At 45.7% G+C, this 26,918-nt stretch overlaps 1 protein-coding gene across 1 annotated transcript; it reads right to left on the reverse strand.

The window, feature by feature from the left end:
- Window positions 1-8,062: 8,062 nt before the first annotated feature.
- On the reverse strand, window positions 8,063-15,803 carry LOC120545046 (rab9 effector protein with kelch motifs-like). Its single transcript, XM_039778997.1, has 6 exons — window positions 15,735-15,803; window positions 15,560-15,602; window positions 11,550-11,628; window positions 8,627-8,715; window positions 8,385-8,531; window positions 8,063-8,137 (listed from the first exon to the last, which is right to left on the reverse strand). The coding sequence occupies exons 2-6, from the start codon at window positions 15,567-15,569 to the stop codon at window positions 8,082-8,084; spliced, it is 381 nt and encodes a 126-aa protein (XP_039634931.1). The 5' UTR covers window positions 15,570-15,602; window positions 15,735-15,803; the 3' UTR covers window positions 8,063-8,081.
- Between the last annotated feature and the right edge of the window lie 11,115 nt (window positions 15,804-26,918).

Raw genomic sequence — 26,918 nt, forward strand, 5'->3', positions numbered from 1 at the left:
CGCTGCATGCCGCAGGTGATTCTCCCTTCACCTCCCATTTTTGCCACACCAAGTTCTCTAAAAACAGAAGTCAGAGACAAATGAATGACTGTAGATTTTTGTGATCTGACTTGTGGTCAGACTGTTTGTTTTATGTTTCACAAGAATTTGCAACTCGTGAAACACAATGTACAAATGAATGCAGTGATTTTTATGTGTATATCTGTGTCGTGTCCGTACCTCTAATTTGTAACTTGTGAAACACAATGCACAAATGAATGCAGAGCGAATTGTATCTTTATAGGTGTATCTGTGTCCATGCCTCTAATTTGTAACTCGTATTTTATCATCTGTAAATCAACTTAGTATTTTTCAATGGAAATATACTGTATTTGTAAACCTCTTTCTATTCTCCTATTCTCTAGTCTCCTTTTGAGACAGTTTTGTCGCACCGTGTATTCACAAACAACTTGTGTCCCAAGTGACGATCCCAGCGCTCACCAATAGATGGCGGTAATGCAACCGCTTGTCAGACTCGTCAGTCAGAGATGGTTGGTAAAATCTTCTTGACGTTCCTCCGGGTAGGTTGATATTATTAGGCAGTGTATTTGCAATTTGCTTTGTGTTCATATGGCGGCAGTCCCAGTTTGCTACTTTTTAGAGCGTACTAACGTTAATGTTTTGCCTGATCTCTGTATGGAATTGGCTGAAATGTTATTTAGCACCGTCAGTGATCTCAGCCGATATTACTGTGTTATAGTGGGCCCAGAGTGTCTGCTGTGCGAGCACTGGAGGGCATACGCTCTCGCAGGTAAACTCTGCTCGTGAAGTTGATTTATGCTCTCCCGCATAATCTGACTTTTGACATTTTGGGGGCGGAAACCAAGGAGGCACTGGCCCTCCTATAATTGGTCACTTTCAAGGCGATCCCACCCATGGACCTCCTTATTTTACCTCGATTGACAGCTTTCAATCAGCAAGCATGGAGTTGGTATACCGGCCGAAGAACAGTTTTTCTGTCTTTATTAACTGGTACAGTGCCTGTTGAAAATGTGCTTGTTTGGAACAGGCCGATTGCTTGGCCTGTGGTATTGCTGCTTGTAAAATTCTTCAAAACCAAATTGTACCCCAAAATTACTTACACAAGGACCCTAAACCAATTAATATGCAACTCCACTGTATAGCCTACTACTTACTTACTGATTTACCTGGCATAAGAATGTTGCAGATTCAGAATATAATCACAAAATATCACAATGAAAATGTGGAGTAATCAGACATTAGTATCATGGACTCATGGCAGTGTGCTACCCACCTGGCCCATTATGAGAGCTAATCAGCACATATCTGCATTCATCAACCACCAGAACCTGACTGTTTGTGTGTGTGTGCGTGCGCAGAAAGAGAGAGAGATGTCTTGTGTTGTATGATCGTTACAAATTTAACACTTCAGCAGAGGTGTAATAATAACCATACAAGTTTAGTGGCTGGATGGTTATCAGTGAAGTGGGGGATTTGATTCATGGGGGTATTTTGGCGACAGTAATGTTATTAGTGTTGTAAGTAGCAGTAGACTTAATTCACCTGACCCAGGGTGAGTCTGATGGTGAGTCTGCCCATTTCAGCTCTGAGATTTTCTCACATTGTACAGCGCTGTGAAGGAATAATCTCTGAGATTAACATACTGTTCTGCCTCGGTTTAGAAGTGGTGAACGTAGGCTACAGCTCACAGCAACTTAATACTATATAGTGTCTGGCTTTTGCTTGATATTTAGTGTTTAGTGTTTTTATTGAGTTTCCTCTTAGCGAAATAATAGACCCTGAAAAGCATAGGGCCTTTTTAGTTGCGATGTTCCTTTCAGCTATCCGCTCGTGCTCCAGGAAAATGAAGAAAAGTTAGTTTGGTATTGTCAGGGTGTCTTGGACTGTTAGTCAGTGTTCATTGACTGTTTGTTTCCCCATTCACTGTCACCAGCACTCACTCTCTCTCATTCTCCAGCACACACTCCTCCCACTGATTCATACTCCCTCGTCACTCACGCAGATCAGACTCTTCCCCTCCCTAAAGTCTCTAATTACACACAACTGCACCTCATCAATCCTCCTCAGTCCACCACCTGCAACTAATCAGCCACCACCTACATAAGCAGCACAACCACACACACTCCTTGTCAAGTCTCGTTTCCACATGATGCTTTGACCACGCACGTTAAGCCTAGTCATTCCAAGTTTGCCTACCCTGTACTTCGGATCCTGTTGTCTGCTGCTGCTCTGGAACCTGCCTACCCAGCTACCAGATTTCCTGCCTGTTGCTTCCTGCTCGTTGTTGGATCATTGTTAATAAAGCTCAGCTTCTCTACTGCAGTCTGTCTCCTGGTCGTCCGTGACAGAAGACTTGACCACAACTAAATGAACATGGATGAGGACGCCATGGAAGATCATCTGTTCAATCAAAACGGAGACACTCTGGAAGATTTTGTTGCAGTTTACCTCTGTTATTATCACAGTGCGGGCTGGGAGGAGGACTTCTTAAAGTATCAGTTCTGGAGCGGGTTAGATGACCCACTTACTCGGATGCTGCTGCTCGAGGACCTCAACCTGCCGTTTAGTGAGTTTCTGGACCGAGCCCTTTGGGTTTGTGGTTCCTCCCTTACGGTAGCGCTTGCCGATCCAGAGCCAGCCGATCCGGTGCCAAAGTCCTCACCACAGGCCCACTTCAGCAGGGAGCCATTTGACTGCCCAGTCGGACAGAAGCCAGCAAGCGTCTGCCCAGTCGACCAGAAGCCAGAGACTGCTCACCGCGACTGGCCAGACGAGACGGCTCACCGCGACTGCCCAGCCGAGACTGCTCACAGCAACTGCCCTGCAGAGACTAGCAACCCTTCTGTTCCCGGGCCCGCCCCGGGTGTCTGACCCCCGAGCTGGCGTGCGGTTCTCCTGACCCCGAGCTGGCGTGCAGCTCTCCTGACCCTGAGCTGACGTGCAGTCCTCCTGCCTCTGAGCCGATGTACAGCTCTTTCCATGCCTCCACAGACACGCGGCCTGCTAGCGGCCTCTCTCCAGAGTCCCAGCTAGCTAGTAGCTTCCCTGTGTCCCAGCTAGCTAGCGGCTTTCCTGAGTCCCAGCTAGCTAGTAGCTTCCCTGAGTCCCAGCTAGCTAGTAGCTTCCCTGAGTCCCAGCTGGCTGGTGGCTTTCCTGAGTCCCAGCTGGGCTGGTGGCTTTTCCTTGAGTCCCAGCGCTGGCTGGCTTTCCCTGAGTCCCAGCTGGCTGGTGGCTTTCCTCAGTCCCAGCTGGCTGGTGGCTTCCCTGAGTCCCAGCGTGGCTGGTGGCTTTCTTTGAGTCCCGGGGGGGGGTTGGTTTGGATTCCCCCTGACTCTAGGCTAGGTAGCGGTTCCCTTGTCCCTAGTGTCCCCGAGTCCTCTATTGTCCCTAGTGTCCCCGAGTCCTCTATTGTCCCTAGTGTCCCCGAGTCCTCTATTGTCCCTAGTGTCTCCGAGTCCTCTATTGTCTCCGAGTCCTCTATTGTCTCCGAGTCCTCTATTGTCTCCGAGTCCTCTATTGTCTCCGAGTCCTCTAGTGTCCCCGAGTCCTCTAGTGTCCCTCGGTTCCCCGAGTCCTCTAGTGTCCCTCGGTTCCCCGAGTCCTCTAGTGTCCCCCGGTTCCCCGAGTCCTCTAGTGTCCCCCGGTTCCCGAGTCCTCTAGTGTCCTTAGGTTCCCTCGAACTAGTGTCCCCGAGTCCTCTAGTGTCCCTTGGTTTTCCCAGTCTCCTAGTGTCCCTAGGGTTTCCCGAGTCCTCTAGTGTCCCTAGGTTCCCCGGAGTCCTCTAGTGTCTCTAGTCTCCCGAGTCCTCTAGTGTCTCTAGTGTCCCCCGAATTCCTCTAGTGTCCCTCGGTTCCCCGAGTCCTCTAGTGTCCCTCGGTTCCCCGAGTCCTCTAGTGTCCCCCGGTTCCCCGAGTCCTCTAGTGTCCCCCGGTTCCCCGAGTCCTCTAGTGTCCTTAGGTTCCCCGAGCTCTCTAGTGTCCCCGAGTCCTCTAGTGTCCCTAGGTTCCCCGAGTCCTCTAGTGTCCCTAGGTTCCCCGAGTCCTCTAGTGTCTCTAGTGTCCCCGAGTCCTCTAGTGTCTCTAGTGTCCCCGAGTCCTCTAGTGTCCCTCGGTTCCCCGAGTCCTCTAGTGTCCCTCGGTTCCCCGAGTCCTCTAGTGTCCCCAGGTTCCCCGAGTCCTCTAGTGTCCCTAGGTTCCCCGAGTCCTCTAGTGTCCCTAGGTTCCCCGAGTCCTCTAGTGTCCCTAGGTTCCCCGAGTCCTCTAGTGTCCCCGAGTCCTCTAGTGTCCCCGAGTCCTCTAGTGTCCCCGAGTCCTCTAGTGTCCCCGAGTCCTCTAGTGTCCCTCGGTTCCCCGAGTCCTCTAGTGTCCCCGAGTCCTCTAGTGTCCCTAGGTTCCCCGAGTCCTCTAGTGTCCCTAGGTTCCCCGAGTCCTCTAGTGTCCCCGAGTCCTCTAGTGTCCCAAGGTTCCCCGAGTCCTCTAGTGTCCCAGGGTCCTCTAGTGTCCCAGAGCTTCCTAGTGTCCCCGAGCCCCCCGAGCCCAGGCTAGCTAGCCTCCTTCCTGAACCCCACCTAGCTAGCACCCTTCCTAAGCCCTCGTCGCCGGTACAGCCCGGCTCGACGCCCTCTTCGCCGGTTCAGCCCGGCTCGACGCCCTCGTCGCCGGTTCAGCCCGGCTCGACGCCCTCGTCGCCGGTACAGCCCGGTTCGGACGCCTCGTCGCCGGTACAGCCCGGTTCAAAGCCCTCATCGCGCCGGTACAGCCCAGTTCTAAGCCCTCATTGCCTGTCCTGGACATCATCCCGGGAGCCTCCCCAGGAAAATTTTGGGGGCCATGCAGCCTCTAAGCGGACTGTGGAGGTCCTGCCAACAACGGTTCCCAGGACCGCCATGGCCTCCAGAGGGCATCAGCCCGCCATGGCCTCCAGAGGGGATCAGCCCCGCCATGGCCTCCAGAGGACAGCCCCCGCCACGGCCCCAGAGGGATCTCAGCCCCACGGCCTCCAGAGAGGTCTGCCCCGCCACACGGCCTCCAGAGGGTCTGCCCGGGCCACGGCCGTGGGCCAGCCAGCTCCGCCCGTGGCCACGCCCCCCCCGGCCTTCGCTCTCCGCTGTCGTACTTCCGGCCAGCTCCGCCAAAGTCTTGGGGAGGGCCTGGAGTCCGTCCGCCTCGCGCTCTGTCCGGTCCCGGGCTGCCCGCCCCTGCGGTGTTTGGCTACGGCTAGTCACTTTGTGGGTGGGGGTAATGTCAGGGTGTCTTGGACTGTTAGTCAGTGTTCATTGACTGTTTGTTTCCCCATTCACTGTCACCAGCACTCCTCTCTCATTCTCCAGACACACTCCTCCCACTGATTCATACTCCTCGTCACTCACGCAGATCAGACTCTCCCAGTCCCTCAGTCCTAATTACACACACCTGCACCTCATCAAGCCTCATCCTCAGTCCACCACCTGCAACTAATCAGCCACCACCTACATAAGCAGCACAACCACACACACTCCTTGTCAAGTCTCGTTTCCACATGATGCTTTGACCACGCACGTTAAGCCTAGTCATTCCAAGTTTGCCTACCCTGTACTTCGGATCCTGTTGTCTGCTGCTGCTCTGGAACCTGCCTACCCAGCTACCAGATTTCCTGCCTGTTGCTTCCTGCTCGTTGTTGGATCATTGTTAATAAAGCTCAGCTTCTCTACTGCAGTCTGTCTCCTGGTCGTCCGTGACAGGTATATCCTGTCATGTAGCCAACGGTTTTTGTTTGATATTTAGTGTGGCAAATGGCTTTTTATTGAGTTTCCTCATAGCGAAATAATAGATACTGAAAAGCGTAGGGCCTTTTTTTCGCCAACCTTATTCAATTCAATTTTATTTATAGTATCAAATCATAACAATAGTTATCTCAAGACCACACTATAATTTACAAAGACCCAACAATTCCAGTAATTCCCACAAGAGCAAGCATTTAGTGCGAAAGTGGCGAGGTAAAACTCCCATTTAGGCAGAAACCTTGAGTGGTGAGGAAAACTTCCTTTTAGGGAGAAACCTCGGACAGATCCAGGCTCTTGGTGGGAGGTTGTCTGCCGGTGCCGGTTGGGGGTACGATGAACAATGTCAATTATAGTCACAATAAAGATAATGGAACTATGCCTAGAAATAGTAATTGTTGTAGTAGTGGGCATGGGATTTCACCTTTCTGGTCTACAAATCCCTGCCTCTGCTGAATATTTTTTATCATAAGTGGGGACAAAATATATCCCCCCCCCCACTCAAAGTGATCAGTGCAACTTCACCAATAGACCATTATATACCTAAAATAGAAGTATTTTAAACTAAGTGCTGTAACGTGAACAGTTTATAGTGCCATAGAACGATAGAATCTGAGCAGCAGTTGAAAAATAACATTTCAGACCTCCAATACCATACAGAGACCAGGCAAACCCCATGTTACAGTGTTGACTTTAACGAGCTAACATTAAGTTAGGCCCACTTTTCAAGCTGTACAAGAACGTTTAGCCTACATTCGCAGGCTCCAAAAAGTAGTAAACTGTGACTGCTGCCATAAGAACACAAAGAAAGCTGCAAATAAACTGCAACAATGATGCTGAAAACATAAAATGTGATTTATTTGACGACAAAGTCCTAATAATATCAACCTACCCGGAGAAACGTCAAGCAGATCCTGACCAACCATCTCTGACAGAAAAATCTGACAAGGCTTCTTCATAGTCTTCATTTTGTTTATGGCATCCATAAGTGTTGCATTACCGCCATCTACTAGAGAGCGCTGGGATCGTCACTTGAGACACAAGTTGTTTGTGACCACTCACTAATTTTCAGTCAAAACTATTTGTACTTTAAAGTAAATCTTGAGATGTTTCGAATAAACCTTGATTACAACTGGGAAATTAAGTGCTACTTGAACTTATAAATGAAAATAAAAACCGCTTGACAACCCCTTCAGATTTTTTTCTATATATATTATCTAAATATTTACCTGTGTTTAGAACATGGATGTCTTTACAGAAGCCTCCACCTGCTTCATAACCTCCAAACATGAACAGTTGATCTCCGACAGGAGCAAATGTCTGATCATACCTACACACACACACACACACACACACACACACACACACACACACACACACACACACACACACACACACACACACACACACACACACACACACACACACACTTTGCCCATGCAGTGAAACCGTTACCTGGTAACTTTCTTTCCAACGTGCGTTCACTGGGCAACAAACTGGACAAATATCAGCTACTGTTAAGGAAAAACAGACTTTTTGTGCTTCACAGAGACGGGGCTCTTTGAATCCCTCTTTTGGACTCTATGCTACAGCTGGCTGGCTTCCAGCTGTTCAGAGATGACACAGAGCTCTGCGGCAAATCAAAAGGTGGTGGAATCTGTTTTTACACTAACAGTGGCTTTTGTAATGATGTAACAGTGATTCTACAAACCCGGACTCCCTAGTTATTGTCCTCAGTAACTAACAAAAGGTAATCTCAGCCATGAACTTCCCAAATACAGAAAGTTCAATAAATGTCCAACCAGAGAGAAGAATATTTTGGATCACTGTCACATTAGCATTTCATGCTGTTCCCTTCGCTGCACTGAGACACTCAGACCACGTCAGGGTCGACCCGATTCCCTCATACAAGCAGAAACTAAAACTGTTGCCACCGCCAAGGACAAGGGCAGACTGCAGCATATCATCAGCTCTGCTGAGCAGTTGATTGGCTGCAATCTGCCATCCCTCCAGGCCCTGTATGTCTCCAGGACCCTGAAGCGGGCAGGACAAATTGTGGCTGATCCCTCCCACCCCAGACACAAACTTTTTGAAACACTCCCCTCTGGCAGGAAGCTGTGGTCCATCCAGATTAAAACCCCACGCCACAAAAACAATTTCTCCTGACTGCAGTCAGCCTCATTATCAAGGCCTGGGATCCCCACTGACACAGACTCTAAATCCTTGTAAGTGTTACTGACATGGCAATAAATCCTTTTCTGATTCTGAAATAAATCCTCCCTTTGTGAAACTAATAAGTGTCTTACAGGGCAGGCGGCAGCGATCCGCTAGTTTTTACCGGCGTCCAGGTGAGAGATGCTGAAACAGAGCAGAGAGGAAAAAAAAACAACTATGACATACACAAATGACAGGCTGAACCTTTTGAAAGCGGAACATTTTCAGTCTTTGTAAGTTGATATGAAGAAGAAAGTAATTCAATATAAAAGCTAATGGAGGGTTTCGAAATTGATCAGCAGTCATGGAGAGTATTTAGGATTTGTACTAAATGTGGTAAAACATAAAAAACAGAAGTATGATCCATTAATCAAGATGGTGTTGTATAGACCTGTGTTGAAGACCATGAGATCGTCGATTGGATTCCCTTCGAAAATGCCTCCGTACACGTAGATGTTGTCTCCCATGGCAACAGAGCAGTGTCTTAGGGTTTTGAGGGCCACACCCCCGATTGCTAAGCACTCCCAAGTCAGAGATACTGTTAGAAAATGGAAATACAATAACAGTGCTGTTAGGCTTAGCACAAACCTAGCTAGATGTGTTCTTTTTTTCCACCTGCTGTAAAATCCTCACCAATATCAAAGCTGTAGACTCCTGGGAGACACTCAGTGGCTTCAGGACTGGACACTCCTCCAAACAGATACAGCTTCCCTTTGACAACACTTTAGGAAGCAAGATTAAGCTATCACAGTAAAAATGCAAGTGCAATTCTTATATATTATCACTGCTTTACTGCACAACCACACCATATTCAGAACAGTTTTTGTTCCAAGTTTCGGCTTTCACTGATCAACTCCTTTGAAAATAATGTCACTTCTAGTCAATATTTGATCTATGAGTGTTACAGATTCTAAGCTGAGGGAACGCGTTATATATGCAAAAGTGTTGAGCCGTAACTGTAACGTCACAGGGGAGGAATGGAGAAGAGGTCCAAGCGAAGATGCAAAACTCAAAAGGTTTTTTCAAAAAAAATGCAAGATCCAAACTCGAAACAGTGAGTGCAATACTCAAACATTGACCGAACAGTCAGGCGTGACAAACAGGAACTTAAATATACAGCTTGTGATGAGAACAGAACAGGTGAAGATAATTAACGAAACTAGACACAGGTGAAGACACTGAACTAATTACTAAACAGGTGAAGACAGAGATGATGAAAACAAACTGAAAGTCCATGAAACCCTGACAGTAATGTTACATTACGTCCATCCCCTGACTGGCTACTAAAACCTATTGGTCACCATAGGTCCTCTACAATTAACCTGTGGTGTATCGCAAGGTTGAATTTTAGGCCGAATTTAATTTTCTATCTACATGTTCCCACTAGGGCAGTGATTCCTAACCCCCGGTCGCCAGACCAGTCCCGGTCCGTGGACCCTTTATCCCAGGCCTTAAAATATTCACAGAATAACTATTATTTTCTATTATACTTGTCTTTTTTAAATGCTTTGTGTACTGTAACAGCCATGTTATTTATTACAAAACATAAACAATAAATAGCCAAGATAAAAATGTGTTTGTTTGAGAGGCAGCCTTCTGATCGCTTAGCTTGGTTTTGCATTGGTTCTGGACGTATGTACGTATGCGCGTAAAGTGGCAGGTGCAGTATAGGTACAGAGAAGAACAGGCCCCAGCAAACTTCCAAGGCCGATTTAATTGCGGACTGTTCCAGTAAAAGAAAGGGCGATTACCAACATGAAAATATTGGAAAAAGAAAAGCAAGTCAAGCTTCAATCGAAAATATGATGCCTCATATAGGCTATGGATTTAAGGCATCAGGCAATTCCGTGGCGCCAAATCCATTGTGTGTTGTGTTTAGTGAAATACGCAATGAAGCATTGAAGCTGTCAAAACTTAAAAGGCACAGAGTTTTTTGAAAGAAAGAAACATGAGTTGCCAGACATGAAACACAAACAGGCAAAACCAACGGGCTGCAGCGATGGTAGCAACAACCTAACAAATTGGATTAACAGAGATAGATTCATTCTACCTGACCTAAAACAAACTTGTCATCTTTCTAAACAGTTGCATGACCAGAGCCGTGGTAAAACACAAGATGCATGATTCCCACTTTGTTACAAACCGGCATGCAACCATAATTTGTAATGTACAGGTATAGACAAGCTGTATAATGGGGTCTGGAAAATGGTAGTACCGAAAATCTCCCCCCTGCCGAAATTCTTTCCCTGCTTCTGTTCAGGGGACGTAGCCGACAAACTGATAAAATATTACTGTCAGCTGGGTACAGATCTACACTAGAGCGTGGGCTTTTATAACCGTAAACATAGCAGCATCTAGCAACTCTGCTGTGGAGTAATGTCTACCAATGCGAGACTAGCATCTAGCTAAAATTGTGGGACGTTGGGTTTAGCTTTCGCAACCTGACAACCCCCATGAACTTCGACACTGGGGAGGGGAGCCCGGGAGAGATGACTCTCTCTAGTATTTTGAATTTGGACTGCAGTAACCATTTTAAACGTTAGCTGTCGGTATTACATATTGGACCTTTAACATTTCAACCACACATCAAAAAAAGTTGTCCAGTCCGGTTTTCTTTAATTAACAACCCGTGCTTTCATACTCCATAACCTGGAAAAAGTCAGTCATGCTTTTATCTTTTCTCGACTGGACTACTGTAACGCCCTCTTTTCTGCCATCTCGCCTCCAACTAGTTCAGAAGGCAGCAGCTAGGCTTCTCACTGGTTTTAACAGATGACATCACATCACCCCAATCCTGGCTTCACTCCATTGATGCCCTGTTCATTTTAGAATTGATTTCAGTCTTAAGTTCATATTAATTGAAATCAACATTTTTAGCTTCATAGCTAGCTACATAGCAGAGATGTTGACCCCATATGCGCCACTTACGCCTAACATCCTTGTGTGGGGCTCTTCTGACCATTGCAATGTCGAGGCTTAAATCTAAAGGTGACAGTGCTTTTGCCATCAGGGCCCCTCATCTTTGGAACGATTTGCCCGAGGAAATAAGGCTCACAGAATCGGTGAATAACATGGGGTTTTCCTTGGATTGGGGTGGCACCTAAATCATGGCTGCAGCTTCCAGTATTCTTCTCTTGCCTTATTTTTAGCAGCAGTGTTGCTTTTTGCTGTAATATTTATCACATATTCTCCATGCCAGCCAAGGCAAAGAAACCCTCGCTCTGTCGAACTTGCTTTGTGGTATACCCCCCAGGTTCTCTTTAACTGTACGCTATCCATTTAGCATATAAGCTAACATGAGCTAACTGTACGCTATCTATTTAGCATATGAGCTTACATGAGTTAACTGTACACTATCCATTTGGCATATAAGCTGAAACAAGCTAATTTTATGTCACCTTCTTCTTGTTCAAGTTGTGGCAGACTAGATACAGCAAATGCATATTGCTACCATCCACAGGTCATTATGTAGAATTCCATTGATCAACCTTCCAGTAGGATGGGGAAAAAATCTAGTACTTTTTATGCTGTTCCGTCCCTAATAATAGTAGTTTACCTAAGAGTGTGTCCTTCTCTGGCTGAGGGAACTTCCCCACTCTGTGGAATCTCCTCCCACGTCACTTCTTCAGGAGAAACTACAAACGACAACAAAATCTCTGGTTATTGATTATTACATTCACTCACAGCAGATGAGCTTTATAACTGCAACAGTGTTTAGAGAGTGTTTACAGAAAGAGCCTCTGATCCAGAGATGGGGACTCGAGTCTGAGACTCGGACTTGAGTTGCACTTAAGTCGCAAGAACAGCTGACTTCAGACTAGACTCGGACTCGACTCAAAAGACAAAAGACTTGACTTGCGACTCCACCCAAAAGACTTCAGACTCGAGCTTCGAGACTCGTCAACATGTTTTCATGCAATTATTGCTTTTAAACTCTAAATTTATTCATGTATTTCTATTTTCTTTTATTGGCGCATATACGTTGGGGAAATGACGAGCTGCATGTCCCCTGCCCTTTATCATAATGTGCAACGTAATGCATGCGTTATGCCTTATGTGCTCGCACTCACATATATAATTAATGATAAAATTATAACAATTAGAGATAAAATCTATCACCTTTTGCCCTCAACTTCTAACAGTTCACCTTTAAACGCAGGACCGCTAGAAAGAACGACTATTCCCGACATATACTTAGACTGCTTTTATCCTATAGACCTTCAACAATTAATGTTAAAGATATCCTCAGCTAAGCCATCTACCTGTCTCTTAGACCCGATCCCAACGAGACTACTCAAAGAAGCGTTACCCGTGGTTAACACTTCATTACTAGATATGATCAATATGTCCTTATTAACAGGTTATGTACCGCAGTCATTTAAAATAGCTGTGATAAAACCTCTTCTGAAAAAAACACTCTCGATCCTGAGGTCTTAGCAAACTATAGACCTATATCTAACCTTCCCTTTCTATCCAAGATCCTTGAGAAGGTAGTTGCTAATCAGTTATGTGATAGTTTATTTGATGACTTTAAATCAGGATTTAGAAAGAATCATAGCACAGAGACGGCACTGGTGAAAATTACTAACGACCTTCTAACTGCTGCAGACAAAGGACTTGTCTCCATTCTTGTTTTACTAGATCTTAGTGCTGCATTTGACACTATTGACCATACAATCCTGTTACAGAGATTGGAACATTTAGTTGGCATTAAAGGAATCGCTCTAAGCTGGTTTAAGTCCTATTTTTCTGATCGATCTCAATTTGTTAATGTTAATGAGAAATCCTCCAAGTACGCTAAAGTTAGTCATGGCGTTCCACAAGGCTCAGTGCTTGGACCAATTCTATTCACCTTGTATATGCTTCCCCTAGGCAATATTATTAGGAAACATTCAATTAACTTTCATTGTTATGCAGATGACACCCAATTCTATCTATCAATTAAGCCAGACGAAACCAGTCAGTTAACCAAACTCCAAGCATGAATCAAATATATAAAAGCATGAATGACCTACAATTTTCTGATGTTAAACTCAGACAAAACTGAAGTGATTGTGCTGGGCCCTAAACACCTCCGAAACTCATTATCCAAAGATATAGTTACTCTGGATGGTATTGCCCTGGCCTCCAGCACTACTGTCAGAAATCTAGGAGTTATTTTTGATCAGGATGTGTCCTTTAACGCCCAATTAAAACAAACCTCAAGAACAGCCTTTTTTCACATTCGTAACATTGCCAAAATTAGGAACATCCTATCTCAAAACGATGCTGAAAAACTTGTCCATGCATTCATTACTTCCAGGCTGGACTATTGTAATTCCTTACTATCAGGATGCTCAAATAAAACCCTTAAGACTCTCCAGGTGATCCGGAATGCTGCATCGTGTGTTCTGACAAGAATTAAGAAAAGAGATCATATTTCTCCTGTATTAGCTTCTCTGCATTGGCTTCCTGTAAAATCCAGGATTTAAGGATTGAATTTAAAATCCTTCTCCTGACCTACAAAGCTCTAAATGGTGAAGTGCCATCATATCTAGAAGAGCTCTTAGTACGCAGAGTTACTTTTGATTCCTAGAGTCTCTAAAAGTAAAATGGGAGCCAGAGCCTTTAGCTATCAGGCTCCTCTCCTGTGGAACCAGCTTCCAGTCTGGGGGGCAGATACAGTCACCACATTTAAGAGTAAACTTAAAACTCTCCTCTTCGATAAAGCTTATAGTTAGGGAGTGAGGAGTTGTCCAATACAATCAAAGTAGAAGGAGACAGACAAGTCCAGCCCGATCCGGTTGGAGAGAGTTCTAGCCCGACCAGGCTCCTCTCCTTAACCTGTCTCTCTTAATTATAATGTTATAGTTTTAGACTGCTGGGGGACTTCCTTTGACACACTGAGCTTCTCTCTCCTCTCTCTTTCCATCTGTGTACTTCCATGTTCCAGAAATGCTTGTTACTAACCTAGCTCTGGGGAGCTTATTCCCCAGAGTCCATATGTATTCTTTTCGCCCAGCATGTTTCCTTGGATTAGGGTGGCCCTTAAGTCATGGTTGCAGCCTGTCGCCGTGGTCCTGCTGCTACGTCCTGCTGCATCCTACTACGCCCTGCAGTGCTCTGCTACGTCCTGTGACGCCCTGCTATACCCTGCTACATCCTGTGACACCCTGCAGTACCCTGCTATGCCATGAACTACTACAACTACTATTTCTAGTCACTGATCCATTATCTTTATTGTGACTATTATTGCCAAAGTTCTTCATGGCGCGGGGTGATCCGTGCATGTAGCGCGTCCGCCTCCTCTTCTAATTCCAGCCAGAAAACAGCCAGCTCTGTGGCTGCAGCGAAATCGTACTCTCGCCCTCCGTGGGTCGTTCCCAGGGCAGATGAACGAGTTGCGTTCAGCGTGCAGCTCGTGTTGTAACCCTTCAGGCATCCAAAGCCGCTGGATCGTAAATGTGACGCAGTCAGATTGGTCCGGTTCACATACAATAATTTCCTGCATCTCAGGTTCTGCCCCGATGTGTTGCTGCAAGCATTAATTTTAGCCAGCGCTCCCTTCACTGCACTGTAGATCACTGTTTTAAGCACACTTCTGCTGCTTCTCCAGTACCCGGTCGATTAATTCCTCCATATTAGAGAACGTGTTCACATCAGTTGCTCCGTTAGCCACTACTCCATTAGCCGCCGACATGCTAGCAAATTTCTCTGAACGACTAGATAGTTTAGGCGACAACGAGACCTGCTTTTTCGTGCCTGCAGGCGTTTCACTGAGTCACCTTGATAACAGACTAAACGATTTGGTGTCGAAGAAAAAGTAATAGACCTGGTTATTTAATGAAATACGGAGGTGAGTACAGAGCTCAGTTTCTTGCAACGCATAGCGCTTCCGACTGTCCCTGTTGTGTAATTTTACTGGCCTGTCCCTTGACCCAGATAAGCCAAGGCGATCTAATTTCATTCAGCTTAGCCACATCAAACACTCACTTTACCCATCTCTCTCTCTCCAATAATTAATATTGTTATTAAATAGCCTACATTATTTGTTTAATTTAAAAAGGTCACATATTTCTATGTCTCGATTTCCTGCACATGTATTGCACGTCCACAGACATCCAAAAAATCTCCTTGCCAGACATTCAAATAGTGAACTGCATGTTTACGTCTAAGAAGGATCATAGTCAGACAGATTTGCACGTTGTGCAGACATACACATATGGTCTTGGACTGACCAATGAAATATAGACATAATCTGTTAATGTAATCTCATGTTTGCTGGGAATCCACTATCTAGTTTTTGTGAAAAGCTCCAGTTTTCTTTAGAATACTACTGAATCCCCAGACTTACAAAAAAAGTGTGCTCCAAATCAGTGAAAAAGTGTGAAACCTTCAGCAGAAATTGTTTCGTAAACAAACAATATATGCCAATAAAATGGGGACCCGTTTGTAAAAGCTTTGCTTCACAAAACTCCACAGGGTAACTTAAACATCTACTACACGGAAGATAAAATAATACAGTTTTCAGATCTTCTGGGCCTCTGTAGCATACAGTATAAACAGGACTTCATATTTCATTTGTACCTGTTAGCATGTAGAAGTCGCTGAAGTAAAGAGCGATGTCCTCCTAAATAAATAAGAAAATTAGCAATTACCATCCAGATTCCATGTTTCAGCCATGTTTTGTGTGTACATGTGAAGCAGGCTGCTGTTTGTCAAATTTTTATGAATTAAAAAGGTTTTAAAATAAAAAAGTCACCTCTTGGTTAATGCTAGACGCTCCTCCAAACAGAAAGGCGATGTTTCCTGCCACAGCTACGGCGTGGCCATGTCTGTGACATGTAAATGGATAGTAAGAAGAAGAGGTCTGTCGAACTAATCACAAGCAACAACCACACAAAAAACATATTTTTCAATTTCATCTTAACATCACTCCACATAAAGTCTTGAATGAGTTTACGTCATAACATCATCATGGTTTAGATTAAAATTAGTACGCTTGTTACGTAATTTATGGCAAGTACGTAAATTAAGTACAATATGTAGGTGAGGTAAGTTAAGTATGTTACGCAAGTTAATATAATTGAACGTTCATTTTTGGTTTCACATGGGACCCAAACAATCTTTTCCTGGGTGAAAGTCCTGTGTTGATCCACTCCGTCCTCCTTCCTACCAGATTTTGTCGTTCTTTATAAGTCACCTGACTTCCTCCTATCGAGACAACCTATACGGCCATTTTCTAATGAGGACGGCCTGCTGTTACAACCCGTTCTCATTCCGAACTCATAAAATAAGTACGTTTGGTCAGTGTCCTTCAGCGTGTGATGCGACGAAAAAGGCACCCTTCGGCGTATTTGTGTAACGTACTGGGGAGAGCCGCAGTTGGATGAGATTTAGCGAGTGGTATGTAAGGGGAAATTGCTGGTAAGGACGGTGGTTGGGGTGGCGGATGGGTAAAACATCGGACTTTCACTCAGGAGACTCGGGTTTGCGCCCTGCGTGTGGCGTTTTGTTTCCCCGTCTCCGGCGTGTGTTTCCTGGCTTTTGAGGCTTCCTTTCCCCGTTGTTTTTCTTTTGTTTCCCCAGTCTATGGCGTTTTGTTTCCCCGTCTCCGGCGTGTGTTTCCCGGCTTTTGAGGCGTCCTTTCCCCATTGTTTTTCTTTTTTTTCCCCCGTCTACGGCGTGTGTTTCCCGGCTTTTGAGGCGTCCTTTCCCCGTTGTTTTTGTCCTAAACCCAACCTCCGCGATTCAGTTATTGTCGCGCTTCACCCGCGGTGTGTTTCCCAGCTTTTGAGGCATCCTTTCCCCGTTGTTTTTCTCCTAAACCTCCGCGATTCCGTTCACCCGTCAAAAGGGACGAAAAAGGGACGGCAATAGTGGCGACCAAGCACGTTTACATGAGACGCTAAAGGAGACTTTTAACGTCAAATAAAAACGAGAAAGGCTCCTGACCGAACGTCCTTATTTTACGAGTTGGGTGTGAGAATGTGTTGGCTGTTATGACCCACCTTGGACTTGGGGCTTTTCCCCTCATGTCTTTCTCCAGCCAGTGACCGCTGGCTAATGCCATCTACACACACACACACACACACACACACATACACAGATCATAATCCCTTAACTGTAAGGCAAAGAAGCAAAACATTTTTTACCTCTATTCCTACAAATGTCAATCATATTTAAAAGGTAAGTTATTTAAAAATCATTCTTCTCTCTTCTGATATTTCATACTGTCAAATTATTGTTGGTGTAACCTGACGTGTTATACTGCAATGTGTTCACACAAAAGCGAAGCAGATTTATGTCACGTTACTCGCATGAGTTTGAGCTTCTATGAGATGGTGCAACAGATAGATAACAGATATCAACCTTAAATATTTGATGCATTTCACCTCTAGGTGGCTAGAGCAACACTATACATTTAAATGGCCATATCCAGTTGCAGATGAAGAGCCAACAATTTGTGTTTGTCACAAACATAAGTTGCTGGAGGTATTTTCTCTCTAAAGCTTTTCTAGTTACTTTAATAAAACAGTTAGCAGAAAGCAACCTACCTGTTGAGCTTTGTTTCGGTCAGGATGATGACTTCTTGGTTTTCTACTTCTGTGTTTTATTGAAGCTACACCACAGATGAGTCATCTCAGCTCACAGTCCAACAGCTGTCCTTGTCTCAGTTTACAGGTAAACTACACTTTACACTTGCAGGTACACAGTTGCCTAGCAACGTCTCCAAACCCACTGCCCACAAGAGCAGGTCAGCATTTCACAGGATATAGTGTTGTTGCTATTAAAGAAAAAACATTCAGAATCAGTTTATCAGTTCTTATGAGGAAAAAAACCAAGGTCTCACTTTATTTTACAGTACATTAAAAAGACAAACCGTATTTTGTATGAAATTAGACCAAAAGTAGAAACAACAGTCTTTAGACGGAAAATGTAAATTATGCTTTAATTAATACATTTTGTACCAAAATTAGACCACAACCTCGAAATTATGTGGCCTTTAGACCGAAAACGAATAGTTATACTCTAATTAGACACCACACACCTAAATTATGCTGCAAGTAGAAACTGCATACATTGCCATATTACTATTAAGATGTAATAAGCCATACTTTGTATCAAATTCGACCAGATTAGAAATAATATGGTCTTTAGAGAGTGAAGAAACAGTGCCCAGACACCATTATGCTCATTTGAAACCGTATGGACAACTTCATGTTCAGACTTTTATATGGATTACTTTTGCTTTGAACTCAGCTTGCGGGAGAAGTCAGGCTGAAGCTCACGGTAAGTTGGGTTTTTCCTGTTTTATTTTGTCAATTAATTCCTTGTGTGTTACGGTTTCCCTGTCATTTGTTCATGGTTATGTTTTACCCATGTTCATTTTGTGTTTTGCTTTCCTAGTTCCATCCTTGTTTGTTTTCATGCTTCCGTTTCCTGTTTTAATAAATTGAATTTATAAAGTGCTTTTCATGAACTCAAAGTCGCTTTACAGGGTATAGATAAAGACAAACAAAACAAGATTCAGGCACGTTTTACTTTGTAGTGTCCATTTCTGCAGCTAGCCTGCTCCCGACCAGGCTAACAGCCAGGATTTATTTAATCCTGGAGCCTTTTCTGATCACGCAGCAGTGGTTTTACCCTATTGTTATCAGCCTGGATTAAAATACAACGGGTGCATATTGCTGTTCATTTAATTTAAAGTTGTGACCATTATTTTTTCATTGCTACTGTTATATCGCTGTATGAAATACATAGTGTTTTAAATGAAGTCCGTTACTAAGGGCAATACATACAATGCTGTACATGTGTGTTTCCATAGTTGAACAATGCACCTTGAATTGTTTTAGTTGATTTTTTTTATTCTTTGACAATAAGGATCATGTTTGTTCCGCTTCCATGGGCATTGTATTTGGCATTCTTTGCACACAATTTGTGTTGTCCAGTAAACTGGGACTATAATTTGGGAGGATTGTACAATTTTTTTTGGAATATTTTATTTTCAGTTTCATATATAATGCGTACAAACATGTCAGTACACCAACAGTATAGCGACATAACACAGGGCAAAACATGGCGGATAAACCCCCGTACCTTATAGCCCTCCCTGTAAAAATTTAAGAAAAGAAAGGGAAAAAAAAAAAAAAAAAAAAAGGGTCAGTGAGCAAGCTCAATACAAACGACTACATCATGTGCTTGGAGTAAGAGATGTACTGAAATGGTCCAAATATGGCTGCTAAATTTTCAAAAAGGTGTCATATCGTTTCCTGAGACAGTAAGTGATTTTTTCCAGGGGAATGCAGCTATTCATCTCAACAGTCCATCTATCAATAAGAAGAGGGGAGTCAGATTTCCATGACACTGCAATACACTTCTTAGCCACACAGAGCAATTTCAATGAATTTGAGTTGTGTATTGTTTAGAGAGCGGCGAATACTTGTAAAGTTCCCCAATAGACAAAATTCAGGGTCCACAGGAACATCAACTCCTATGATCCTGGTTAAAGTGGAGCTGATATCCTGCCAAAAGGGCTTAACTTTCATACACAGCCAGGTACAGTGCAAAAAGGACCCAACTTCACTATCACACCTGAAACACATTTCTGACAGGTTAGGTTTGAATGAATGTAATTTTTCTGGAGTAAGGTATAACTGATGTAAGATATTATAGTTAATCAATCTATACCGGGCATTGATAATAGTTGACAAGCTGTTTTGACATAATTCTGTCCAAGACTGTTCCTCAATTGTGACACCGAGATCTGACTCCCATTTCATTCTAGACTAATGCACCCCTGGTTTTGGGCACTCGTTCAACAACAGGCGATACATTTTGGAAATAAATCTATGTGTGTTCCCATCATAGAGAAGTCTTTCAACCACATTAATGACAGGCAGAGTCATTTCAGGACCCAGATTAGCTCTCAGAGAGGATCTTAATTGGAGATAACAGTAAAAGGTTTGACTGGACAAGTTGTATTTCCTCTTCAGCTGCTCAAATGACATGAGAAGTCCCTTGTCGAAGCAGTTCTCCAAGTGTTGGATTCCCCTATGATGCCATATGTCCAAGATCTTATTATCAAGAGTCATGGGTATGAGTTCATTCTGCTTTAGAGGCGTTTTAGGTGACAATCCCACCGTCAATCCAAGACTTTTGTGAACCTCATACCAGATTTTAATCAGATGCCTCAATATAGGGTTATCTGTCCTGTTGTGTAGAGTTCCAGAATTATGCTTATAAATGAAGTCACCGCTGACCTTTTCTTTCAGGGGGTGCAGTCCGATTTGTGTCCAAGAGGGGGCGTCACTGCCCTCAAAGAGGGATGAGATGAACCTCATTTGAGCTGCCAAGTAGTAATTTTTAAAGCTTGGTAGTCGAAGTCCCCCAGAGCCATAGTCCCATGTTAACTTTCCCATGGATATCCGGGGTACTTTACAATTCCATAAAAATTGTCTTACACATCTATTGAGAGCTTTGAAGAAAGATTGTGGTAGTGGAATGGGCAGGGATTGAAACAAATACTGCAATCTCGGTTGTACATTCATTTTAATGCAATTAACTCTGCCTAACAAGGTGAGAGGCAAGCCCACCCATCTTCGTAAATCATCCTCGATCTTGCTGAGCAGCGGAAGATAATTCAGTTTGTACAGGTTTTTGAGGTTGTTGTCTACAAATATCCCGAGGTATTTTATACCATCCATAGGCCATCTAAATGGACTTGTACGCTGGAGTTTGGAGTGATCAAAATTTGTCAAAGGAATAATTTCACTTTTTTCCAAATTCACCTTATAGTCTGAAATATTACCATAGGTGCTTAGTACGGTTTGTAATTTGGAAAGAGAGTTACCAGGGTCCTTTAAGTACAGAATAACATCGTCTGCCAGAAGATTAATTTTATGAACTGCCTGACCCACCCGGAAACCCTTTATATCCGGATCTTGCCTAATTGCCTCAGCTAAAGGCTCAATTGCCAAAACAAAAAGTGCTGGAGACAGAGGGCACCCCTGTCGACTCGATCTGCTTAAAGGGAACGTAGATGAAACCTGTCCATTGGTGCTGATTTTTGCCTGGGGTTTGTGGTACAGAGTCTGAACCCAGCCAATAAATAATGGGCCAAACCCGAACTTGGCCAACGTTTTAAATAAATACGGCCACTCTAGCCTGTCAAAGGCTTTTTCAGCGTCTAAAGCCACAGCTATACTGGGTTCCGTTTCAGATTTCGTCAAATGAATAATATTAAAGAGCCTACATAGGTTGTTAGCTGAGGAGCGTTTTGGAATAAAACCACACTGGTCTGAATTTATTAGCTGTGGCAGATACTGGCCAAGTCTGTTAGCCAGGGCCTTAGATATTAATTTATAATCAGTGTTTAACAATGAAATTGGCCGATATGAAGAACATTTGAATGGATCTCTATTTTTTTTGTGGATTACAGTAATTATGGCTGAAGAGAATGATTCAGGGAGTGTTAGGGTCTTAGAGGCCATATTGATGACATCCATGAGAAGTGGGAGGAGTAAATCCTTAAATTCCCTATAAAATTCTGGAGGAAACCCATCTTCTCCTGGGGATTTGTTGGCCTGTAGTGAGCCCAGAGCTTTTTCAATTTCTTTTTGTGTAAATGGCAGGTCAAGACTATTTTGGTCTACCTGGCCTAGTTTGGGCAGTTCAATCGTGGACAAAAATTCATCAATGTTGCTCAAATTGTCTGGTGGTTCTGATTTGTACAAATGTGTGTAAAATTGTTTGAATGCATCATTAATTTCTGTTGGATTATATGTTACAGAACCTGATTCAGTTTGAATTGAATTAATCGTCCTGGAGCTTTCTTCTCTTCTGAGTTGCCAAGACAGAATTTTGTGCGCTTTTTCCCCCAATCCGTAATACCTTTGTTTGCCTCTCAGAATATTTTTTCCAATTCTATAAGTATGCAAAGTATTGTATCTAAGCTTTCTACATACAAACAACTGCCGTATTTTTTTAGACCCTGATTGTTGAAACTCTTTCTCCAATTTCAAAATGTCTGCTTCCAATTCCTCTATTTCTGCCATGTATTTCTTTTTGATACCTTTGGTATAAGATATTATTTGTCCCCTTAAAAAGGCTTTTAGTGTGTCCCATAATATAAAACTATTGGGAGAAGAAGAACAATTTGTCTCACAAAACAGGCCAATCTGATCTCTTATAAATTTACAGAAATCTGGCTTTTGAAGGAGAGTAGGATTTAGACGCCACCTATACATATTAGTAGTCTTTTCAGGCATATAAATGGACAGGGTCAGAGGTGAGTGGTCCGATAATGTTCTAGATAAGTACTCAGATTCTACTGCTCTGTGAATCAGCTGCGTCGACAGCAAGAAAAGATCAATCCGAGTGAAAGAGTTGTGGCGCCCAGAGTAGAAAGAATAATCTTGAGTTTGAGGGTGCATTTGTCTCCAGACATCCGCTAAATTTAGTTCCTTCATGAATTCTATGGTAGTTTTGGCTGCTCTAGATTTGGATACTGATGAAGATGATTTATCCAGAATAGGATTGAGGCAGAAATTAAAGTCGCCCCCTATAAGAATATTTTGCCGCCCTTCCGACACCTTCAAAAATATATCTTGGACAAACGATTCATCGTCATAATTGGGTGCGTAAAAATTTAAGAGAGTCCAGGGTTCCGAGTAAATCTGACAACTCACCAAAACGTACCTTCCAAATGCATCGACAACAGTTTCTCCAAGTGTTACAGGGATGTACTTATTTATCAGAATGGCTACTCCCCTGGCTTTAGAGTTAAAGGATGATGATATTACATGTCCTATCCAATCCCTTTTCAATTTTCTATGTTCCAGGGATGTCAGGTGGGTTTCCTGTATAAAGGCAATATCTATTTTTAGTTTTTTCAGATATGTTAAGACTCTTTTTCGTTTAACAGGTCCATTTAACCCATTCACATTAAAGCTCACAAATTTCACCACCCTGTCCATCAACAGCAAATAATTTCACAGAAATATTGCCCTTTCCACTTGACAAGTGCGTCCCTTACTACCAAGTAGTGTAAGTAGCCTACTGACCATATGAAATATAGCGAAAAACAAGAAAGAAAAATAAAAAAGAGAACAATAACATCATCCCTCCCCTCCCACCCCGCCTTGTGCCTCCCCGAACCTGGCACATAGCATCCCGTATTCATCTCGTAAGGAACTACTGGGCTGATAACTAGAATATTACCACTAGCACTCCCCCTCCGCGACGTTGTAGTAACTATATGATACCGCGATACAGAGCAGCCAATGTAGTGAAAATATGAGCAGTATCAGCACCTCAGGCTGTATGAACATGACAGCAGTTCAAAGTGGTTCGTTGTAATATAGTGTATATAAAACAAAACGGGCAGCTATAGCTGCTGTGAACAAATATAGTTGCCTCACCTGGGCGCAACCGTGAATTAAATAGAAAAAAGTCAGTGTGTGGATCGTCCATTATTCCTTTCCAGGGACTTCGCCGCCTCCTTCGGGTCCGCGAAGATCTTGGGCGCCCCACCGTCTCGGGGGTAAACATAGAGCTTGGCCGGGTATCGCAGTGTGTGTTTTATTCCTTCATCGCGCAGGGCCTGTTGCACTTCTCTGAAGGCACGGCGCTGAGCCATGACCTCGCTGGTGTAGTCCGGGAAGATAAGGACCTTACCTCCCTTATATTCCATGGACTGTTGCCTGCACAGGCGAAGAATCAACTCCTTCTCCTGAAAGTGATGGATGCGCGCCAGGATGGTACGCGGTCTGGCGCCGGTGGCCGGCTTCGGCTGGAGGGAGCGGTGAGCCCGGTCAATTTTAACTGGATGCGGAAAGTGCGGGTCACCGAGCAGCTTGGGGATCAGCCTGGAGACGAATTCAGTGGATTTACCTTCCTCCTCACCCTCTTGTATCCCCTCAATTTTGAGGTTCTGCCTCCGGGAGCGGGCCTCCACGTCAAGCACCTTGGTCTGGAGTTGGGTGTTGCGCCCCACCAGCTCAGTGTATTTAGCTTCAAGCGCTAATATGCGGACGTCAAGGTCGCCAGTAGCTTGTTCCTGGTTAGCCACACGGGCTTGCAGTTCGGCCTGCGAAGTTGCGAGTGACTGAAACTTAGCCTCGAAGGTATCAAAACGTTCATTAATGCAACGCAGGACTGACACGGACACCTCCTTGCACAGCTCCTTACACATATCATAAGTTTTATCTGGAGGCCTGTCCGGCCTGGTGGGAGAATGGTTAGCAGGATCGCAGCTATCGCTGGTGCTAGCTCCAGTAGCCTGACCACAGGCGGATTTGGCTTTGCTGGAGACGTTCAGCTTCGGCATTTTGGACTTCCAATTTGAACGAGTTCTTAGGAAGGTATATACACACACAATTGCGGGTTTGTGAACAAAAAGAGACGCGGTACGAAGAAGATTTTGTGAGTAGCGGAGAGGAGCGCTGACTAAACACGTCTACATCCTTTCATGCGCCGGAAGTTCTGTACAATTTGAACTATTTTAATAAAAAATTTAGGAAGCAACAGGCAGGAAATCTGGTAGCTGGGTAGGCAGGTTCCAGAGCAGCAGCAGACAACAGGATCCGAAGTACAGGGTAGGCAAACTTGGAATGACTAGGCTTACGCCGCGTGGTCAAAGCGTCATGTGGAAACGAGACTTGACCAGGAGTGTGTGTGGTTGTGCTGCTTATGTAGGTGGTGGCTGATTAGTTGCAGGTGGTGGACTGAGGATGAGGCTTGATGAGGTGCAGGTGTGTGTAATGTAGGACTGAGGGGACTGGGAGAGTCTGATCTGCGTGGTGGACGAGGGAGTATGAATCAGTGGGAGGAGTGTGTGCTGGAGAATGAGCGAGAGTGAGTGCTGGTGACAGTGAATGGGGAAACAAACAGTCAATGAACACTGACTAACAGTCCAAGACACCCTGACATTACCCCCCCACCCACAAGGCGCGACCCGCGCCGTAAAGGCAAAACACGGGAGGGGGGGGGGGGCAGCCCGGAGACCGGGACAGGAGGGGGACAGGGCGAAGGCGGACGGACTCCAGGCCCTCCCCCAAGACTTGGGCGGAGCTGGCCGGAAGCGTGACCACAGCGGAGCCGGCTGGGGGCGTGGCCACGGCCTAGCTGGCTGGCCCACTGGCGGCCGTGGTGGGGCAGACCCCTCTGGAGGCCGTGGCGGGGCAGACCTCTCTGGAGGCCGTGGCGGGGCAGACCCCTCTGGAGGCCATGGCGGGGCTGTTCCCTCTGGAGGCCATGGCGGGGCTGTTCCCTCTGGAGGCCATGGCGGGGCTGATCCCTCTGGAGGCCATGGCGGGGCTGATCCCTCTGGAGGCCATGGCAGGGCTGATCCCTCTGGAGGCCATGGCGGTCCTGGGAACCGTGTCGGCAGGACCTCCACAGTCCCCTTAGAGGGCGTATGGCCCCACCCCCAAAATTTTCCTGGGGAGGCTCCCCGGGATGATGTCCAGGACAGGCAATGAGGGCTTAGAACTGGGCTGTACCGGCGATGAGGGCTTTGAACCGGGCTGAACCGGCGAAGAGGGCGTCGAGCCGGGCTGTACCGGCGAAGAGGGCGTCGAGCCGGGCTGTACCGGCGACGAGGGCTTAGGAAGGGTGCTAGCTAGGTGGGGTTCAGGAAGGAGGCTAGCTAGCCTGGGCTCAGGGGAAATGCCAGCTAGGCTAGACTCTGGGGAGCCGCTACAAGGCCGGGATCCTAGGAACTCTGGGGAGTCGCTACACGGCCGGGACTCTAGGAACTCTGGGGAGCCGCTATACGGCCGGGACTCTAGGAACCCTTGGGGGCCGCTACATGGCCGGGACTCTAGGAACTCTAGGAGACCAGAGGACTCTGGGACGCTCGGGGAGCTCGGGGACACTAGGAAGCTCTGGGACACTAGAGGACTCTGGGACACTAGAGAACCCTGGGACACTAGAGGACCCTGGGACACTAGAGGACTCGGGGAACCTTGGGACACTAGAGGACTCGGGGAACCTTGGGACACTAGAGGACTCGGGGAACCTAGGGACACTAGAGGACTCGGGGAACCTAGGGACACTAGAGGACTCGGGGACACTAGAGGACTCGGGGAACCTAGGGACACTAGAGGACTCGGGGACACTAGAGGACTCGGGGAACCGAGGGACACTAGAGGACTCGGGGACACTAGAGGACTCGGGGAACCTGGGGACACTAGAGGACTCGGGGACACTAGAGGACTCGGGGACACTAGAGGACTCGGGGACACTAGAGGACTCGGGGAACCGAGGGACACTAGAGGACTCGGGGAACCTAGGGACACTAGAGGACTCGGGGAACCTAGGGAAACTAGAGGACTCGGGGAACCTAGAGAGCTCGGGGAACCTAGGGACACTAGAGGACTCGGGGAACCTGGGGACACTAGAGGACTCGGGGAACCTGGGGACACTAGAGGACTCGGGGAACCTGGGGACACTAGAGGACTCGGGGACACTAGAGGACTCGGGGACACTAGAGACACTAGAGGACTCGGGGACACTAGAGACACTAGAGGACTCGGAGACACTAGAGGACTCGGGGAACCTAGGGACACTAGGGACAATAGAGGACTCGGGGAACCTAGGGACACTAGAGGACTCAGGGAACCTAGGGACACTAGAGGACTCGGGGAACCTAGGGACACTAGAGGACTCGGGGACACTAGAGGACTCGGGGACACTAGAGAGCTCGGGGAACCTGGGGACACTAGAGGACTCGGGGAACCGGGGGACACTAGAGGACTCGGGGAACCGGGGGACACTAGAGGACTCGGAGACAATAGAGGACTCGGAGACAATAGAGGACTCGGAGACAATAGAGGACTCGGAGACAATAGGGACAATAGAGGACTCGGGGACACTAGAGGACTCGGGGACACTAGAGGACTCAGGGAACCGAGGGACACTAGAGGACTCGGGGAACCGAGGG

The sequence above is a fragment of the Perca fluviatilis genome, chromosome 17 (genome assembly GCF_010015445.1).
Source record: "Perca fluviatilis chromosome 17, GENO_Pfluv_1.0, whole genome shotgun sequence".
Classification (NCBI taxonomy): Eukaryota; Metazoa; Chordata; class Actinopteri; order Perciformes; family Percidae; genus Perca; species Perca fluviatilis.

Bases quoted from the DNA above. Each gene is read 5' to 3' on its own strand.
- LOC120545046 (XM_039778997.1), bottom strand. The intron at 8,716-11,549 runs GTAAACTACTAT...TGCTTCCTAAAG, and splicing joins AGAGAAGGACACACTCTTAG to TGTTGTCAAAGGGAAGCTGT. The intron at 8,138-8,384 runs GTCTATACAACA...GCTCTGTTTCAG, and splicing joins TCTCATGGTCTTCAACACAG to CATCTCTCACCTGGACGCCG.